Genomic DNA, 19,160 nt, shown 5'->3' with positions numbered 1-19,160 from the left:
CGCTCTGCGGCATGTGGGATCTTCCCAGACCGAACCCGTGTCCCCTGCATCAGCAGGCGGACTCTAAACCACTGCACCACTAGGGAAGCCCAAGGCTCCTCAATTTTTGACAATCAAGTGAATACAGAATTGTATCCCACATGGTTTTGATTTGCTTTTCCTTCGTTCATAAGGAACGTTAGCACCTTTTTATGAGTGTGGGTCAATCCATGAATTAAGTTTTCTTCTTTGAAAATGTCATTTCATGATAAACGTCTATTTTATTCTATTGACTTGTTTGCATTTTCTTATTTTTTAATAAATTTATTTATTTATTTGCTTTTGGCTGTGTTGGGTCTTTGTTGCTGCGTGCAGGCTTTTTCTAGTTGTGGCGAGTGGGGGCTACTCTGTTGTGGTGGCTTCTCTTGTTGTGAAGCACAAGTTGTAGGTGCGCGGGCTTCAGTAGTTGAGGCATGTTGGCTCAGTAGTTATGGCTCGCGGGCTCTAGAGTGCAGGCTCAGTAGTTGTGGCACGCAGGCTTAGTGGCTACTTGGCATGTGGGATCTTCCCAGACCAGGGCTCGAACCCGTGTCCCCTGTGTTGGCAGGCAGACTGTGCCACCAGGGAAGCCCTGCATTTTCTTTTTGATTTGTAGGGACTCTTTGTGCATTACTCATGTTATCTTTTTTTGTGGGTGTGGTAAAATGCAGATAGTGTAAAATTTATCATCTTAGCCATTTTTTTTTTTTTTTTTTTTTTTTCGGTACGCGGGCCTCTCACTGTTGTGGCCTCTCCCTTTGCGGAGCACAGGCTCCGGACGCGCAGGCCTAGCGGCCACGGCTCACGGACTTAGTTGCTCCGCGGCACGTGGGATCTTCCCGGACCGGGGCACGAACCCGTGTCTCCTGCATCGGCAGGCGGACTCTCAACCACTGCGCCACCAGGGAAGCCCCATCTTAGCCATTTTTAAGTATACATTGAGTGGTATTAAATAGAGTCATAATGTCGTGCAGCCATCACCACCAGCCTTCTCCATAACTCTTCATCATTTGAAACTCTGTACCCATTATACAATAAACCCCCCTATGTCCCTACCATGCCCTACCCCTGGCAACCACAATCTTTCTGTGTCTGTGATTTTTGACTACTCTAAGTACCTCATATAAATGGAGTCACACACTATTTTGTGTGTGTGACTGGCTTATTTCACTCAACATAACGTCCTCAAGGTTTATCCATGTTGTGGCATGTGTTAAAATGTCATTCCCGGGCCTTCCTCTTGGCGCAGTCGTTGAGAGCCCGCCTGCCGATGCAGGGGACGCGGGTTCGTGCCCTGGTCCGGGAAGATCCCACATGCCACGGAGCAGCTTGGCCCGTGAGCCATGGCCGCTGAGCCTGCGCTTCCGGAGCCTGTGCTCTGCAACGGGGGAGGCCACAAGAGTGAGAGGCCCGCGTACCGCAAAAAAAAAAAAAAAAAAAAAAAAAATGCAATTCCCTTTTAAAGCTCAGTAATGTTCTTGTTTGTGTGTGTGTGTGTCACATTTTGCTTATCCATTCATCCCTTGGTGGAAACTTGGGTTGCTTCCATGTTTTAGCTATTGTGAATGACGCTGCTGTGAACATGGGTGTACAAATGTCTTTGAGACCCTGATTTCAATTCTTTTGGGCATATAACAAGAAATGGAATTACTGGATCATGTAGTATCAATATTTCCATTTTAAATTTTTTGAGGAACTGCCATACTGTTTTCCACAGTCTGTGCCAATTTGCATTCCTACCAACAGTGCACAAGAGTTTCAGTTTCTCCACATCTTCACCAACATTTGTTATTCTGTTTTTTCTGATAGTAGCTGTCCTAATGGTTGTGAGATGGTATCTCATAGTTTTGATTTTCATTTCCCTAATGATTAGTGATGTTGAACATCTTTTCTTGTGCTTATTAGCCATTTGTATGTCTTTGAAGAAATGTCTATTCAAGTCCTTTGCCCATTTTTGTATCAGACTGTTTTTTTGTTTATTTGTTTTGTTAAGTTTGAATTCTCTGTATATTCTGGTTATTAATCCCTTTTCAGATATATGATTTGCAAATATTTTGTCACATTCTTTGGATTATCTTTTTACTCCATTGATAGTGTCTTGATCACAAATTTTCCTAATTTTCATGAACTACAATTTTTCTATTTTTTCTTGTGTTGCCTGTGCCTTTTGTGTCATATCTGAGAAATTTTTGCCAAATCCAGTGCCATGCCACATTTGCCCTATGTTTTCTTCTCTTTTTTTAAAAAAAATAAATTTATTTATTTTATTCTTGGCTGCATTGGGTCTTTGTTGCTGTTCATGGGCTTTTCTCTAGTTGTGAGTGGGGGCTACTCCTCGTTGCAGAGCACGGGCTCTAGGCATGCGGGCTCAGTAGTTGTGTCTCGCAGGCTCTAGAGCACAGGCTCAGCGCACGGGCCCAGCTGCTCCGCGGCATGTGGGATCCTTCCGGACCAGGGCTCGAACCCGCGTCCCCTGCACTGGCAGGTGGACTCCCAACCATTGCTCCACCAGGGAAGTCCCTCCTCTCCATTTTGAGTTAATTTTTGTATATGGTGTTAGATAAGAGTCCAATTTCATTCTTTTGCATGTAGGTATTCAGTTTTCCCAGCACCATTTGTTGTAAACACTGTCCTTTCCCCCGTTGAATGGTTTTGGCACCCTTGTCAAAATTCATTTCATGATATATGTGAGGGTTTATTTCTGGGCTCTCCATTCTATTCCCTTGGTCTATTTGTCTGATTTTATGCCAGTAGCACACTGTATTTGATCATTGTGGTTTTGTAGTAAGTTTTGAAATCGGGAGTTTTCTGTTTTTAACTTTGTTCTTCTTTTTCAAGAGTGTTCTGGCTATTCAAGGTCTCTTCAGGTGCACTATAGATTTTAGGGTGGATTTTTTTTATTTCTGCAAAAAATTTTGCTGGAGGATTTCCCTGGCAGTCCAGTGGTTAAGTCTCTGGGCTTCCAATGCAGGGGGTGCGGGTTTGATCCCTGGTCGTCGGGGAACTAAGATCCCCCAATGCCATGCGGCACAGCCAAAAGATTAAAAAAAAATGTTGGTGGGATTTTGATAGGGATTGCATTGAATCTGTAGATCACTTTGGGTATTATTGATATCTTAACAATATCAGATTTCCAAATTGGGAACATGGTATGTGTTTCCGTTTATTTACATCATCTTTAACTCTTTTAGCAATGTTTTGTAGTTTTTATTGTGCAACTGTTTCACTTCGTTGATTAATTCCTAAGTATTTTATTCTTTCTCATGCTATTGTAAATAGAACTGTTTTGTAATTTCATTTTCAGATTGTTCATTATTCATGTATATAAATGCAACTAACTTTTGTGTGTTGACTTTATATCCTGCTACTTTGCTGAACTCATTTATTCAGCAGTTATTTTGTGACGTTTTTGTGGTTTTTACATGTAATAAGCTACCATCTGCAAGCAAAGATAATTTTACCTCTTCCTATCCAATTTGGATGCTTTTGATTTCTCTTTCTTCCCAATTGCTCTGTCTAGAACTTCCAGTATTATGTTGAATAGAAGTGGTGAAAATGGATGTCCTTAACTTGTTCCGGATCTTAGAGGAAAAGCTTTCAGACTTTCATCATTGAGTATGACGTTTGTTGTGGTTTATCATATATGGCTTTTATTATGTTCAGGTAGTTTCTTTCTATTCCTAGTTTGTGGGGTTTTTTTAAATTATCATGAATTTTGTCAAAGGCTTTTACTGCATCATTTGAAATGATCATGTGGGCTTTTCCCTTCATTCTGTTAATGTGATGTGTTACGCTGATCAATTTTCATATGTTGAAGTGTCCTTACGTTACAGGAATAAACTGCATCTGGTCATGGTGTATATTCCTTTCGATATGTTGCTGAATTCGTTTTGCTAATACTTTGCAGGATTTTTGCATCAGTGTTCATAAAGAATATTGCTCTGTAGTTTTCTTGTAGTGTACTTGGCTTTGCTATTAGAGTAATGCTTGTCTCAGAATGAGTTTTAAAGTGTTTTGTCCACTTTAGTTTTCTGGAAGAGTTTGAGGATTGGTCTTAGTTCTTCTTTAAAAATGTTTGGTTAGAATTCACCAGTGAAGCCATCAACTCCAAGATTTTTCTTTGTTGGGAGATTTTTTTTTTTTTTTTTTTTTTTTTTTTGCAGTACGCGGGCCTCTCACTGTTGTGGCCTCTCCCTTTGCCGAGCACAGGCTCCGGACGTGCAGGCTCAGTGGCCATGGCTCACGGGCCCAGCCGCTCCGCGGCATGTGGGATCTTCCGAGACCAGGGCATGAACCCGTGTCTCCTGCATCAGCAGGCGGACTCTCAACCACTGCGCCACCAGGGAAGCCCTGTTGGGAGATTTTGATTACTAATTCAGTCCCTTTCTAGTTATAGGTCTATTCAGTTTTTCTATTTCTCCATGATTTAGTCTTCACAGGTTTTGTGTTTCTAGGAATATGTTCATTTCATGTTGGTTTTCCAATTTGTTGGTGTATACTTCTTCACAGTATACTCTTATACTCTGTTTTGATTTCTATAGAATCAAAAGTAATATCCCCACTTTCATCTCGGATTTTAGTATTTTGAGTCTTTTTTTTTTCTTCGTTCCTCTAGCTAAAGGTTTGCCAATTTTGTTCATCTTTTCAAATAACTAACTTTTTGTTTCACTGATTTTTCTCTATTTTTTAATTCTCTGTACTATTTACCTTTTAAAAAATATTTGTTTGTTTGTTTATTTAACTTGCCATGGAATGCAGGATCTTAGTTCCCCGACCAGGGATCAAACCCGTGCCTCCTGCATTGGGGTCGCAGAGTCTTAACCACTGGACTGCCAGGGAAGTCCCCTGTATTATTTATCTTTAATCTTTCATATTCCCTACTGCTAGGTATGGGTTTAGTTCTCTTTTCTTTTCCTACTTAATTATGTTGTTAGGTTGTTGATTTGAGGTCTTTTTTTTTTACTGGAAGCATCTATAGCTACAACTCTCCCTCTTAACACTGCTTTCACTGCATCTTGTAAGTTTTGATATGTTAAGTTTTTGTTTTCATTAGACACAAATCATACTTTGTATGATATCTTTTTAAATCTGTTGAGACTTAGTTTGTGGCCTAACCTGTGGTCTGCCCTGGAAAATGTCCCATGTACACTTGAGAAGAATGTGTATGCTATTGTTGTTGGGTAAAATGTTCTGTGTGTATCTGTTAGATCTAGTTAGTTTATTATGTTATTTAAGTCCTCTATTTCTTTACTTATGTTTTGTCTGGTTGTTCTCTCCATTACCGAGAATGGGACATTGAAGTCTCCATCTGTTGTTGTAGTGCTCTTTCTCCCTTCCATTCTGTCATTCTTTGCTTCATGTATTTTGATCTTTTATCATTATGTAAATGTTTACAATTGTAATATCTTCTTGCTGTATTATACCTTTTATTTATATAATGTCCTTCATTGTCACTATAATCTTTTTTGATTTAAAGCCTATTTTGTCTGATTTTAATATAGAAACTTCTGCTCTCTTTTGGTTAGCATTTACATGGAATATCTTTTTCCATCCTCTGACTTTCAATCTGTTTGTGTCTTTGGATCTAAAGTGAGTCTCTTGTGGAAAGCATATAGTTGGATCATGTGGGGTTTTTTAAAATATTATTTATTTTTGGGTGCGTGGAATCTTAGTTGTGGCACATGGGATCTTTTGCCGCAGCACGTGGGCTCTTTGTTGCAATGCGTGGGCTTGTCTCTAATGGTGGTACGTGTACGCGGGTTCCAGAGCTTGCAGGCTCAGTAGTTGTAGCGCATGGGCTCTGTAGTTGAGCACGTGGGCTCCAGAGTGTGTGGGCTGTGTAGTGGCGGCATGTGGGCTCTCTAGTGCTGGCGTGCAGGCTCCGCAGTTGAGGTTCCAGGGCTTAGTTGCCCCAAGGCATGTGGGATCTTAGTTCCCTGACCAAGGATCGAACCTGTGTCACCTCATTAGAAGACAGATTCTTAACCACTGGATCACCAGGGAAGTCTCTGGATCATGTGTTTTTATCAATTCTGCTAATCTCTGTCTTTTAATTGAAGAGTTCAATCCATTTACATTTAAAGTAATTGCTGATATGGAGAGACTTCTGTCATTTTGATATTTGATTTCTATATGCATTATAGCTTTTTTCTTTCTCATTTTCTGTGTTATAGTCTTGTGTTTAGTCGACATTTTGTAGTGAAACATTTAAATTCCTTTTTCATTTCCTTTTGCATATATTCTATAGCTATTTGTGGTTACCATGGGAATGACATCTAACATATTAAAGTTTTAACACTAATTTGATTTTATACCAGCTTAACTTCAGTAACAAACAAACAAAAATCCTTTACAGCTCTGTCATCTCCCCTTTCAATTGTTCATGTCACAAAGTTACATCTTTATATATTGTATGCCTAGAAACTTAAACTACTAATCTTTTAAATGCATTAGTCTCTTACATTATGTAGGAAACTACACATGGAGTTATAAACTAAAGTTACAATAATAGTAGCCTTTAGATTAACAATTTAAAAAAGTCTTCTAAATCATGTAAAAACAAAAAGTGGAGTTACATGGGACTTCCCTCGTGGCACAGTGGTTAAGAATCTGCCTGCCAATGCAGGGGACACGGGTTCGAGCCCTGGTCTGGGAGGATCCCACATGCTGTGGAGCCACTAAGCCCGTTTGCCACAATTACTGAGCCTGCGTGCCACAACTACTGAAGCCTGCGTGCCTAGAGCCCATGCTCCACAACAAGAGGAGCCACTAAAATGAGAAGCCCGTGCACCGCAACAAAGAGTAGCCCCCCCCTCGCCACAACTAGAGAAAGCCCGTGTGCAGCAACAAAGACCCAACACAGCCATAAATAAATATATATATATATATTAAAAACAAGTGGAGTTACAAAGTAATACTAGCTTTTATAATTGCCCATGTATTTACCTTTATCAAGATCTCTATTTCTTGGTATAGCTTTGAATTACTGTCTAGTGTCCTTACATTTCACCCTGGAAGAATTTTCCCTTAGGAATTTCTTACAGAGCAGATCTAGTGGTAACAAACTCCTTTAGCTTTCATATATGGGAATGTCTTAATTTCTTCCTCCCCCCCCTTTTTTTTTTGGCCGTTCTGAGCTGCATGTGAGATTTTAGTTCCCTGACAAGGGATCAAACCTGCACCCCCTGCCTTGGAAGCATGGAGTCTTAACCACTCGACTACCAGGGAAGTCCCTCTTCCTCCCTCTTGAAGGACAGCTTTGCCAGATACAGGATTCTTACTTGACACTTTTTGTTTGTTTGTTTTACACTTGAATATATTGAACCACTGCTTTCTGGCCTCCCAAGTTTCTGATGAGAAATCTGCTGATAATCTTATTGAGTGCCCCTTGTATGTAACAAGTTGCTTCATACTTGCTATACTCTCTCTATCTTTGGCTTTCAAAAGTTTGATTGTAATTTTCTCAGTGTGAGTCTCTTTATTTTTCTTGGAATTCATTGAGCTTCTTGGATGTTTCATCAAATTTGGGAAGTTTTCTGCTATTTCTTCAAATATTCTCTCTGACCCTTTCTCTCTCCTCTTTCTGGGACTTCCCTAATGACTATGTTGATTCATTGGGTGTATCACAGGTCCCTTAGGCTCTACTCACTATTTTTCAGTCTTTTCTTTGTTTCTGTTTCTCAGACTCAATATTTTCCATTGTCCTATCTTCAAGTTTGAAGATTATTTCCTCTTCCTGCTCAAATTTTTCTTTGAATCCCTCTAGTGAGTTTTTCATTTTAGTTACTGAACTTGTTGCTCCTGAATTTCTTTTTCATTTCTTTTCTTTTTTTTTTGTTTGCTGTGCCAAATGGCTTGCAGGATCTTAGTTCCCTGACCAGGGATCGAACCTGGGCTCTCTGCAGTGAGAGCATGGAGTCCTAACCACTGGACCGTCAGGGAATTCCCTCTTTTTAATTTCTTTTTAGGTTTTCTATTTTTGTATTGATGGTTCCATTTTGTTTTTACCTAGTTTTCTTGACTTTCTCTGTATCTTCCTTTAGCTCCTTGAGCTTGTGTGTGTGTGTGTGTGTGTGTGTGGTACGCGGGCCTCTCACTGCTGTGGTGTCTCCCACTGCGGAGCACAGGCTCCGGACGCGCAGGCTCAGTGGCCACGGCCCACGGGCCCAGCCGCTCCGCGGCATGCGGGATCCTCTCAGACCGGGGCATGAACCCATATCCCCTGCATCGGCAGGCGGACTCTCAACCACTGCGCCACCAGGGAAGCCTCCTTGAGCTTTTTAAAGATGGTTGTTGTAAAGTCTTTGTCCAATAGGTTTGCATCAGATGTTTTTTAGGAACAGATTTTGGAGAGGTTCCAAACATAAGCTACTATTGTCCTCAGACTTGTTAGCCTCCTGGCACTGATTTATGGCAATATATGCATGAAATATTGCCAAACTAAGAATTTCACTGAGTCTCATTACATAAGCACAACTGATTAAATCAGTGCCTGTATGACTCAGTCTCCTGCCCTTCTTCTGTTTCTGGAGGTCTAGTTGTTATCTTATGGCTTAAAACCCCAACCTTCTGATCACATAGTTGGTCTTTCAGGCTTTGCACTGAGTCATCTCTTCACCATGAACTCTCTGTGAGCCCAGATGAGTTACTTATTTGCATAACTGTCCAGTCTGGAATTGACTATGTCTTTTTCCAGCACCCTGTCCCCTCACCCAGCTAGTTCTCTGGGTCTCCCTTTCAAGGTGTCAACAGTCCAAGGATCAGGAAAGAAAGACATTGTTATCCTGAGATTCAGAGGTTGGGAAATGTGGCAGACACAGAGACACTATTTTCATCTTCATTTTTTTTCACTGAAATATTGATTTTCTTTCTTCCATGTTGGCATTATTAACAGGTCTTTTTGTGTATTGAATTTCTTTCAGGTGACAAAGGAAAGCCCAAGACCACAGAACCTACCACTTGTGAGCCAGCCCTGTCTGAGGGAGTCTCACTCCAGCAACAACTAATACAAAGAGTTTCAGAGGACTCCCAGTTGGGCCAAATCAACAATCAGGAAGGGTCATTGGAAATGCAAGAAGGACACTTGAGAGCAGAGATAGAACCCCAGAAGGGGAAGCTCCCTGGGAAACCAAGCTCTGAATATGGCAGCTTAGGGACACCTGGTGGTGTGTGTTCAAGGATTGTAGAGGAGCCAGTCCCTCCAGGAGGTACTGTCCATGACCATGACTCATGTGGATCTGGTAATGATCTCATGATTCAAGAAGAGGAAAGTATCTTTAAATGCAACGAATGTGGGAAAATTTTTAATAAGAAACGCCTCCTTGCTCGACATGAGAGGATTCACTCTGGAGTGAAGCCCTATGAATGCACAGAGTGTGGGAAAACGTTTAGTAAGAGCACTTATCTCCTTCAACACCACATGGTCCACACCGGGGAGAAGCCCTATAAGTGCATGGAGTGTGGCAAGGCCTTCAACCGCAAGTCACACCTTACACAACACCAGCGGATTCACAGTGGAGAAAAGCCTTATAAATGCAATGAATGTGGAAAGGCCTTCACCCACCGCTCCACTTTTGTTTTGCATAACAGGAGCCACACTGGAGAAAAACCTTTTGTGTGCAAAGAATGTGGAAAAGCCTTCCGAGATAGGCCAGGTTTCATTCGACACTATATCATCCACAGTGGTGAGAATCCATATGAGTGCTTTGAATGTGGCAAGGTCTTTAAACACAGGTCATACCTCATGTGGCACCAGCAGACTCACACTGGGGAGAAGCCCTACGAATGCAGTGAATGTGGGAAAGCCTTCTGTGAGAGCGCAGCCCTTATTCACCACTATGTCATCCACACTGGGGAGAAGCCCTTTGAGTGCCTCGAGTGCGGGAAGGCCTTCAACCACAGGTCATACCTCAAGAGGCACCAGCGGATTCACACTGGGGAGAAGCCCTACGTGTGCACTGAATGTGGAAAGGCCTTCACCCACTGCTCCACTTTTATCTTGCATAAACGAGCCCACACTGGAGAGAAACCTTTTGAGTGCAAAGAATGTGGGAAAGCCTTTAGCAATCGGGCAGACCTCATTCGGCACTTCAGCATCCACACTGGAGAAAAGCCCTACGAGTGCATGGAGTGTGGGAAGGCCTTTAACCGCAGGTCAGGCCTCACCAGGCACCAGCGGATTCACAGTGGAGAGAAGCCCTATGAATGCCTCGAGTGTGGGAAAACCTTCTGCTGGAGCACAAACCTCATTCGACACTCCATTATCCACACTGGAGAGAAGCCCTATGAGTGCACTGAGTGTGGAAAGGCCTTCAGTCGCAGCTCATCCCTCACTCAGCATCAGAGGGTTCATACTGGGAGAAACCCTGTCAGTGTGACAGATGTGGGAAGAACCTTCACAAGTGGGCAATCCTCAGTCAATCTTCAAGAACTCCTATTGGGGAAAGACTTTTTGCATGTAACCACTGAGGAAAATCTTTTGCCAGAGGAGACATCTTACTCAGAATCTGATCATTCATACCAAAGAGAAACCCCACAATTTTCTTCCCTGTGAGAATACCTATTGTGGGATATCAGTTGTCATCTAAAGAGTCATATTGGAAATTGACCCAACCTAGAGCCTTATTCTACATCTGAGAATTCATCAAGGAGAGAGACCCAGTGGTTATTATGCACTTAGGAAAACCTTCAGCTACATCTTTCTTCTTAGTTTACACTTCAGTGTTATCTCAGGAATTTTTTTAAAAAAGAAGGGAGAGAGTTAAAATAGAAAATGAACTACAAAACGTTTCTTTCAGACTTCCTTGCCAAGCTATGGCACTTTGTCATTGATTCCTTAGTTGGCAGGAGGATAGTTTTGTTTTCATGGTAAAGGACCTAGACTCTATGTGTCTTGTATATACATTCATTGCTATCCAGTTTAAAGAGAGTTAGACAGGTCTGAAAACTTTCATTGAACATCTCCTTTGTTCTGAAACATTGTCTCTATTCTTAAAGACCTTAATTTTTTGGTTTGAGCCATCAAATACCTTTATATTTAAGGAGATAAGAATACACGTATGAATGGGCTCTGTTGCACCATTTTAGACTATTTAAGCTTTGATTCTTTAAAGACAAACCTTTTCTTCATGTGGTTTTAAAGACCTAATACTCAGACTTTTTCTTGGTCCTGTACTATTATTGGTTTACTAATTGCTCTAGTTATGTGGTAAATCTTTTAATCAGGTAAAGTGAGTCCTCTGTCTTCAGTCTTCTTATTTAAAACTGATTAACACTCCTCATTACTTTGAATTTCCATGTAAAGTTTCGGATAAGCTTGTCTGTTTTTACCAGAAAAAAACTATTGAATTTTGATAGAAATTGAGCTAAATTGGCAGATTTATTTGTTGAGAGTTGGCATCTGTACTGTTTTGAGACTTCCAACTCATGAAAACATTATGTCTGTACATTTATTTGATATGGCTTGATTTACTTTATTACTATTTTATAAGTCTCAGTAATAGGTCCTGTACAATTTTTATAAGATTTATATATAGGTTTTCTTTTGAGTAATTATAAATGGCATTGATTTTTAAACTTTCAATTTCCACAGTCTTTGGTAGTATACAGAAATATGTATATTTTTCATGTTATTTTGGTATCCTGCAACCTTGCTGTTTCTTTTTATAGAATGCTTGGTATTTTCTACATAGAAGTATCATCTGCAATTAGAGACAGTTTTACTTCTTCCCATCTGTATACCTGTTATTTCTCTTTCTTGTCCTACTGCACTAGCTAAGATTTCCAATATGACGTTAAATACTAGTAGTGAGAAAACATGTTTTTGCCTGGGTCCTGATATTAGAGGAAAAACATTCAGATTTTCATCATTAACTATGGTGTTAGTGTAAGGTTTTCTTCATAGAGTTTTCTTTATCAAGTTTAGAAAGTTTCCCATATTCCTAATTTACTGAGTTTTTTTGTTATTGTGAATGAGTGTTGAACTTTGTCAAATGCTTTTTTTGTAATCAGTTGATAGAGTCCTGTGTTTTTTCTTCTGTAGCCTGTTGATATGATGTATTACATTCATTTGAGATTTGAATGTTGAACCAGCCTTGTATCCTTGGAATAAGCCCCACTTGGTCATGGAGTATCATTATTTTTATATATTATTTTACAGTATTAAATATGCTAGTATTTTGTTGAGGAAGTTTTCCTCTAATTTCATGAGTGACAGTGATATGTAGTTTTCTTTCTCTATATATATTTTTTTCAGTTGTCATTGTCAGGTTTTGGTGTCTAGGTGATTCTGGCCTCCTAACGTGTTAACAGGTGTTCTATTATTCGGAAGACAGTGTGTTGTATAGAATTGGTTTTATTTGTTCTTTTAATGTTTGGTAGCATTCTCCAGTGAACCATTTAGTCCTGGAGATTTTTCTTTTGGATGCTTTTTAATTATGTATTTATTTTATTTAATATGCATAGAACTATCCAGAGTATCTATTTCATAATGGATAAGTTTTTATAGTTTATCTTTTTCTAGGAATTGTCCCATTTCATCTAAATTTTCTTATTTGTTTAAAGTATTCCTTTATTATCCTTTTGACAGCAGCAGAATCTGTACTTATAGCCCCTGTTTTATTCCTATTATTGGAAATGTGTTAACTCTCTTTTATCTTTGTCAATCTTCTTAGACATTTATCAATTTTTTTTATTTCAAGGAACCAGCACTTTATATCATTTTTTCCTCTATCTTTTCCTAATTCACTGAATTATATTTTTTTTCTGGTCTTTATTATATCCTTTCTTCTACTTGCTTTGATAGTATTTTCCTTTGCAGGTTTTTGAGGTGGGTGCTTAGGTTATTGATTTGAGGGTTTTTTTTTTTTTTTCACTTTACTAATGTAAGCATTAAGTTCTATAAATTTTCCTCACAGTACTGTTTTAGCTTCTTGTCTTATGTTCTAATTACATTTCACTCAGTTCTAAATATTTCTTTATTCGAGACTCTCTAACCCATGGATTATTTAGAAGTATGTTGTTTAATTTCCCAGTGTTTGGAGTATTTTGTGCTTTCTTCTAATTTCTTTTATGTTTGATTTGGCTATTTAAATTTTTTGAGGTTTGTTTTATGACCCAGGATATTTGATGAATGTTCAGTAAGGCTGCTTGAAAAGAGTGTGTATCCTACTGTCATTGGGTGGAGTTTGTATATGTATGTACCATATACTGTTCATTGATGGTGTTTTTCAGATTTTCTATATCTGCTGATTTCCTGCCTCGTATTTTTATCAACAGCTGAGAAAGGGGTGTTGAAGTCCTGCAGTTTAATTCTAGAGTTGTCTCTTCCTCCTTTAAGTTCTGTCAATGTTCACTTCATGTATTTCAAAGCTCTGTTGTTTGGTGCATACACATTTAGGATTGCTATGTCCTCTTGGTGTAATAACGCTTTTATCATTATGCTTTCTTTTTGCTCCTCTAAATTTTTTTGCTTTGAAGTATACTTTATCCAATGTTAATGTAGCCACTATTGAGTTTTTTGGTTAATGTTTGGATGGTTTATATTTTTCCATAATTTTATTTTCAACCTTATCTATATTGTTACATTTGAAGTAATGTAATATGTGAATATTGTGAATAGCATATACTTGGCTCATTTTCTTATATCCATCTTACTGATTTCTGTTTTAAAATTGGTTTATTTAGGCCATTTAAATTTAAAATAATTATTGATATTTTTTAGGGCTTACAACTACCATTTTATGATGTTTTTGTTGCTCTGTTGTTGTTTGGTTTTGAGGGGGCACTTTTTGTTGTTTGCTCTGCCTTCTTGTGGGTTACTTTAATGTTAGGAACTCCACTTGATATATCTGTGATGTTGTTTAGTATATCTCTTGTATTTTAGTGGTTAGGTATTATATTGTACATACATAACTTATCACAGCCTACGGTATCAACACTTTAGCAGTTTGACACATAGAAACTGTACTTCCATTGGGTACCTTTACATTCCCCATTCTTTTAATATAATTGTCTTAAGTATTTCCTTTTCATATACTGAACACCGTATTGGATGGTGTTGTTTTTGCTTCAACTGTCAAACAATTTTTACAAAACTCAGAAGAAGCACAGTCTGTTTACTTCTACTTTTACTCATTACATTGTTCTTTCTTCCTTCTTGAAATCTCAAGTTTCTTCCATTAACAGTTTCTTTTTAAATTTTTTGCCCCACGAACATCTATAGCCTGTCTTTTGTTGCAGATTTTCTGGTAACAAATGTTTTTATTTTCCTTCATCTAAAAATGTCTTTATGTCTCCTTCATTCCCAAAGGATATTTTTGTGGGATATAGGATTCAGGGTCAGCAGTTCTTTTAGTACTTGAAAGGCAAGTAAGTAATTTCCTTCTGTCTTCCAGATGGGAAATCTGATCTGTTTCAGTTGAGAAATCTGCTGCCATTTGACTCATTATTTCCCTATCTGTAATGTATCATTTATGTCGAGTGCTTTGAAAGTGTTTTTCCTTGTATATAGAGTTCAGAAGTTTGATTATGATGTAACCTGCCATAAAATTTGGGGGGCTTATCCTGTTTGGTGTTTGCTCAGCTTTTCAAATTTTGTGGTGTATGCCATTTGGCAAATTTGGGAAATTTTTAGTTATTCTTCAACTAGTTTTTTCAGCCCTTTGTTCTCTTGTTCTTGTTCCATAGGATTCTCAGGCTCCCATCTTTTTGTTTCCCCCAATCTGTTTTTCTCTGTTGCTCACGTTGATTAATTTCCATTGATTTCTCTTTGAGCTCACTGATTCCTTCTCTCTCATATATAATCTACTATTGAGCTCATCCAGTGAATTTTCGTTTTGGTTTTTGAATTTTTCAGTTGTCTGATTTCCATTTGGTTCTTTTACACATCTTCTAATTCTTTGCCTAGTTTATGATGCCAAAGAAGGACTCTTGAGAAAACAAACAAAACTTTAGTCCAAAGTCAGTGGATCTCTGGTGGTTTATCTTGATACTGGAATAGAAATCCTAAAGTATCTGGAGGAATGGAAGACCTGCCGTCTTCTGTGTTGTTATCTACAAATATTTCTCAAGAAAATAAAACTGGGCAACCTGCAGATTGTTCAGAGTTGTGTTTTCCAGGGAAGATTTGTGTGTAAAATTTCCGAGCTCTCTAAGGCTTGTTATAGCCTCAAAGGAGAATGGGCTACTCCTCTTCCGGGTTCAGTCTTCCTCTTTGTTGTTGAACACATTCTCCCATACTCCCCAACTTGTATAGGGCCTCTTTCTTTCTTTTGTGCCTCTACTTGGTCTTTAACTTCTCCCTCTGAATCCCCTTCTGTCCTCACAATCTATACCTGTGTTCCTCACCCCCAGGCACTTTCTCCCCTACATGCGCATTGAGCTCTGACCTTCTCTTTTCTCTCAAAGGTACACCCTGTGTGACTGTTCTGTCCACAGCCTGTCCTCACCCCCTCATGTCCCTTTCGCTCCACTGACAACTAAAGAATGACCTCCACATGGTTGCCTGACTTAAGCAGGTCTCACAAGGTTCCCTTTTGTCCTCTCTCCTCCTCCCGCCCTCCCACCACTGTTGGACTGCTGCCCACCTCTCTGACTTGAAGGTCCTTTCCTGGTTTCTGTGAGTTCTTACCCTTCTTCAGAGAGTCTGTGTCTTCAGCCCATGTATTAAACAATACAATACAATATTAAACCTGTGTCTCCAGGTTGAATGTTTCTCATGTCTGTTACCCTCTGTTCATACTTCCACACCTTCTGTGTATTCATATACACTGAGTTTATGCATGTGTCATTTGGCCAAGACCATCACCATAAGGATGTACCCATAATAATTCTAAGAGCAAGCAAACATGTGGTATTACTGTATATCAGCCATTGTTTTGAATGTTTAAACACATCAACTCTTAACCTTTGCAACAAGTCTATGTGGTAGGTAATATTATCCTCATTTTACAAATCAGAAAACTGAAGAACAGAAAGATTAAGGAGTTTGCCCCAAATTGTACAGTCGTTACAAAGTATGAGATTAGGGATTGGAGGGCATTTTGGCTGGCTGCAGAGTCCATGCCCTTATCACTTTCCTAGATTCCTTCTTGTAGTATGAATCTTTGTTTTCCTGGTCACTGTTCATTTTTACTAAAACGGATCAAATAATACTCATTTGATCTGTAACCCCCTTTCTCACTTTATAGTACATCTTGGCCATCCTTTCAGTTTGAGTGAGAAACCAAACTCAGTCTTCAATGGTTGCATCATCTCTTGTAACTGTGTAGGAAATATAGATAATCTCTGAGTTTGAGGAAGCAGGGAGGTAGAAAAGAGCTAAGGTTGGCATTTGGTTTTAGACATTGTGTTTGAGGTGCCTGAAAAGACAGTCTTAGTGAATTCCACTATCTTCTTTCTTATTGAACAAGCCAGACACCTCACAGCCATTTTTCTTTCATCATCCTCACATCCAGCCACTGTCTGATTCTGTTCATTTTACATTTTTATTTTCCTCAGTAGACAATATATGTGTGTGTTAGTGAATGGCCACACACAGTAGTGTATTTTTATGTTTGCCTCCCTCACAGTGTTTACACAAAGCTGTGTGTATAGTTGGCACAGTATATGACATACGTTGACCACAAAGAGAAACTATATGGGCTTTTATGGACAGATCTATAAGACTTTAAAAGTCATAATGAATGACTGTGTTGAAAGTCCTCAAGACTACCCAGGTTTATGACTTACTAGGAAGCATCAAAGGACTCAGCATATTATACTCAACATTGGTGGTTTATGACAGCACAAGAATACAAAGCAATCTCAGTCAAGGGGAAAGATACAAGGACTGGAGTCCAGAGGAAACCAGGGACAAGCTTTAGGAATTCTGAGTGCTTAATTTAAGTTCTGTCAATGAATTATGACTGCATTTGTGAAATGTCTACTAAGGAAACTTATTAGAACCTCAGTGCCTATGATTTTTATTGGGCACTCTATCTAGAGCATAACAAAATTCTAGAACTCCAGAAGCATAGCAGGTTAGTAGCATAAGCCACCTTGTTTGCACAAACAATAGGTGCACTGAGCCATTCATCATTTCTGGGAATGATAGGAAGCCTCCTGAAATCTAAGGCCCCAAACTTCAGCCAAGGGCAAACTTTGAAGCTCAAAGGATAGCATGCTATATTAACTCTTCTTCACAGTGACTTAAATGATACCTAAATGTTGAGGAAGTTCAAATTTCTTTAACAAATATTAAATACAGTTTGCTACAACAAGAAAGAAGTCATAGCTTTGAGGTGAAAGCTTATATACATCTAAATCACTGAAATGAAAACAATCAGTTATGTCAGAGTGGAAATTCTTACATAGTGGTCAAGATTTAATTTAGTGATGACAAAATATAGAGAATGTCTGGTGAGAAAGAATCTTGCCTCTCAATAAATCTGTGTCTGTTTAGATATGTCGTCAGTGGTTTGACTTGCAAATATTCCCTTTATTTGTTTTTGTACAAAGATGTTAACGACCAGGTCAATGCTGTGTATTTCCATTGCACATATGTCCACAGATTCTCATTTACTTTTTGTTCCCACTGTTGAAACTTGTAGCCTTTGACTTCAACAAAGAGAAAGTTAAAGAACATGGGGTCATAATAATTCCTACATCATTAAATGTGCATAACTGGAGATTAAAGGGTGTGTTGTTGCAGGCTTAGTCAAGTTCATGGACCTGTCTGTGAGTTTTACTGAGATGGTATGGGAGCATTTGGTCCAGCTGGGAGGGCCCTCTACAGAGACATGATGCTGGCGATCTGTAGGAATCTGGCCTCTGGGAGTATTTGCCTCTCCTTTGTACTCTGTACTTTGTACTCATACTCTGGCCCGCAGACTGCCTTTCCTGTCTTAGTTATCGGATGCTGAGGTGCCTCTGGAATGCTCAAAGACATCATCCGTGAGTTTTGAGGGTTAAAGATTTGTAATCTGTTCACAGGTATGTTACACACCTGACAATTGAATGGCCTAAGCTAAATTGTAAATGGGCACTATTTTCCCTTCCTTGGAGCAGTGTCAAGAGCATGGACCCTCTAGTCAGACCACCTGGTTACACTTCCTGGCCTTGTTCTAACCAGCTGGAAGACTTGAAGGAAATTTCTATCTGCTGTGATTTTAAATTTGGAGATCCGTGTATAAGCATATATTTTTTGTTGTTGTGCCCCACCCCCCTTTTTACTCTTTTTTTAAAATATAAATTTATTTATTTTTAGCTGCTTTGGGTCCTCGTTGCTGCACGTGGGTTTTCTCTAGTTGCGGCGAGCAGGGGCTACTCTTCGTTGAGGTGCACGGGCTTCTCATTGTGGTGGCTTCTCTGTTGCAGAGCACGGGCTCTAGGCACACGGGCTTCAGTAGTTGCGGCACGCGGGCTCTACAGTGCAAGCTCCGTGGTTGTGGTGCACAGGCTTAGTTGCTCTGCGGCATGTTGGATATTCCCGGACCAGGGCTTGAACCCGTGTCCCCTGCATTGGCAGGTAGATTCTTAACCACTGCGCCAGCAGGGAAGCCCCAAATTGGCCATTTTTATGTCACTTCCAAAGAACAGGGTGTCAGTGCATCAAGCCAGATGTGATCTTTAAGTTGCAACAAGGTAGAGAGTCATGGACAGAGCAAGGAGCAATTCCAAGGAGGGGCTGTCCAGGTGAGCAAGTAGAAAGCAGGTATTCAAGGGATGATGGTGTTGGTAAGATCCAGTTATCTCCCGTGGGATTGGTATTTTAGAGAGATTGTTCCACATGCCCTTCTCATAGACCCACACCTCTGAAAATGGCGAAGGACAACAAATTGACGTCCCCAAATACACAGCGTGGCTTGTGGGCTCTTAGTTTCCCAACCAGAGATTGAACCTGGGCCCTCAGCAGTGAGATCATGGAGTCCTAACCACTGGACTGCCAGGAAATTCCTGAGACTGCCCCTTTCAGGACTAGCCAATTCTTAGAGGTAACAAACTATTCTTAGGGGCTATTTCTTTCATGTGTAAATTAAACAACCCAAAGCCCCTAGTTGGAACCTCTCCTCTTTCTGACTCTTACACTTAGGAGACTATATTTCTCATCATCTAAGGGCCTGTGCTGGGCAAATAAGGTCAGCCCATATGCTCCAAAGCCTGTC

The 19,160-nt window shown here is 39.7% G+C and overlaps 1 protein-coding gene across 3 annotated transcripts in view; it reads left to right on the top strand.

Moving 5' to 3' along the window:
• LOC131744776 (zinc finger protein 805) overlaps window positions 1–19,160 on the top strand; it is a 50,734-nt gene that overhangs the window by 10,014 nt on the left and 21,560 nt on the right. For 2 of the 3 annotated variants that reach the window (XM_067020019.1, XM_067020020.1), the window contains one exon: window positions 8,940–17,457. In XM_067020019.1, the coding sequence (XP_066876120.1) occupies window positions 8,940–10,570 (1,631 nt within the window). In that variant the 3' untranslated portion in view covers window positions 10,571–17,457. Of the gene's footprint in view, window positions 1–8,939; window positions 17,458–19,160 lie in introns of those variants that run through there. The other variant, XM_059044621.2, reaches the window with a different exon arrangement.

Source organism: Kogia breviceps, chromosome 18, assembly GCF_026419965.1.
Source record: "Kogia breviceps isolate mKogBre1 chromosome 18, mKogBre1 haplotype 1, whole genome shotgun sequence".
NCBI classification, from domain to species: domain Eukaryota; kingdom Metazoa; phylum Chordata; class Mammalia; order Artiodactyla; family Physeteridae; genus Kogia; species Kogia breviceps.
The sequence above is the reverse complement of the archived record's forward strand: the minus strand, read 5'-3'. Positions and strand labels throughout refer to the sequence as shown.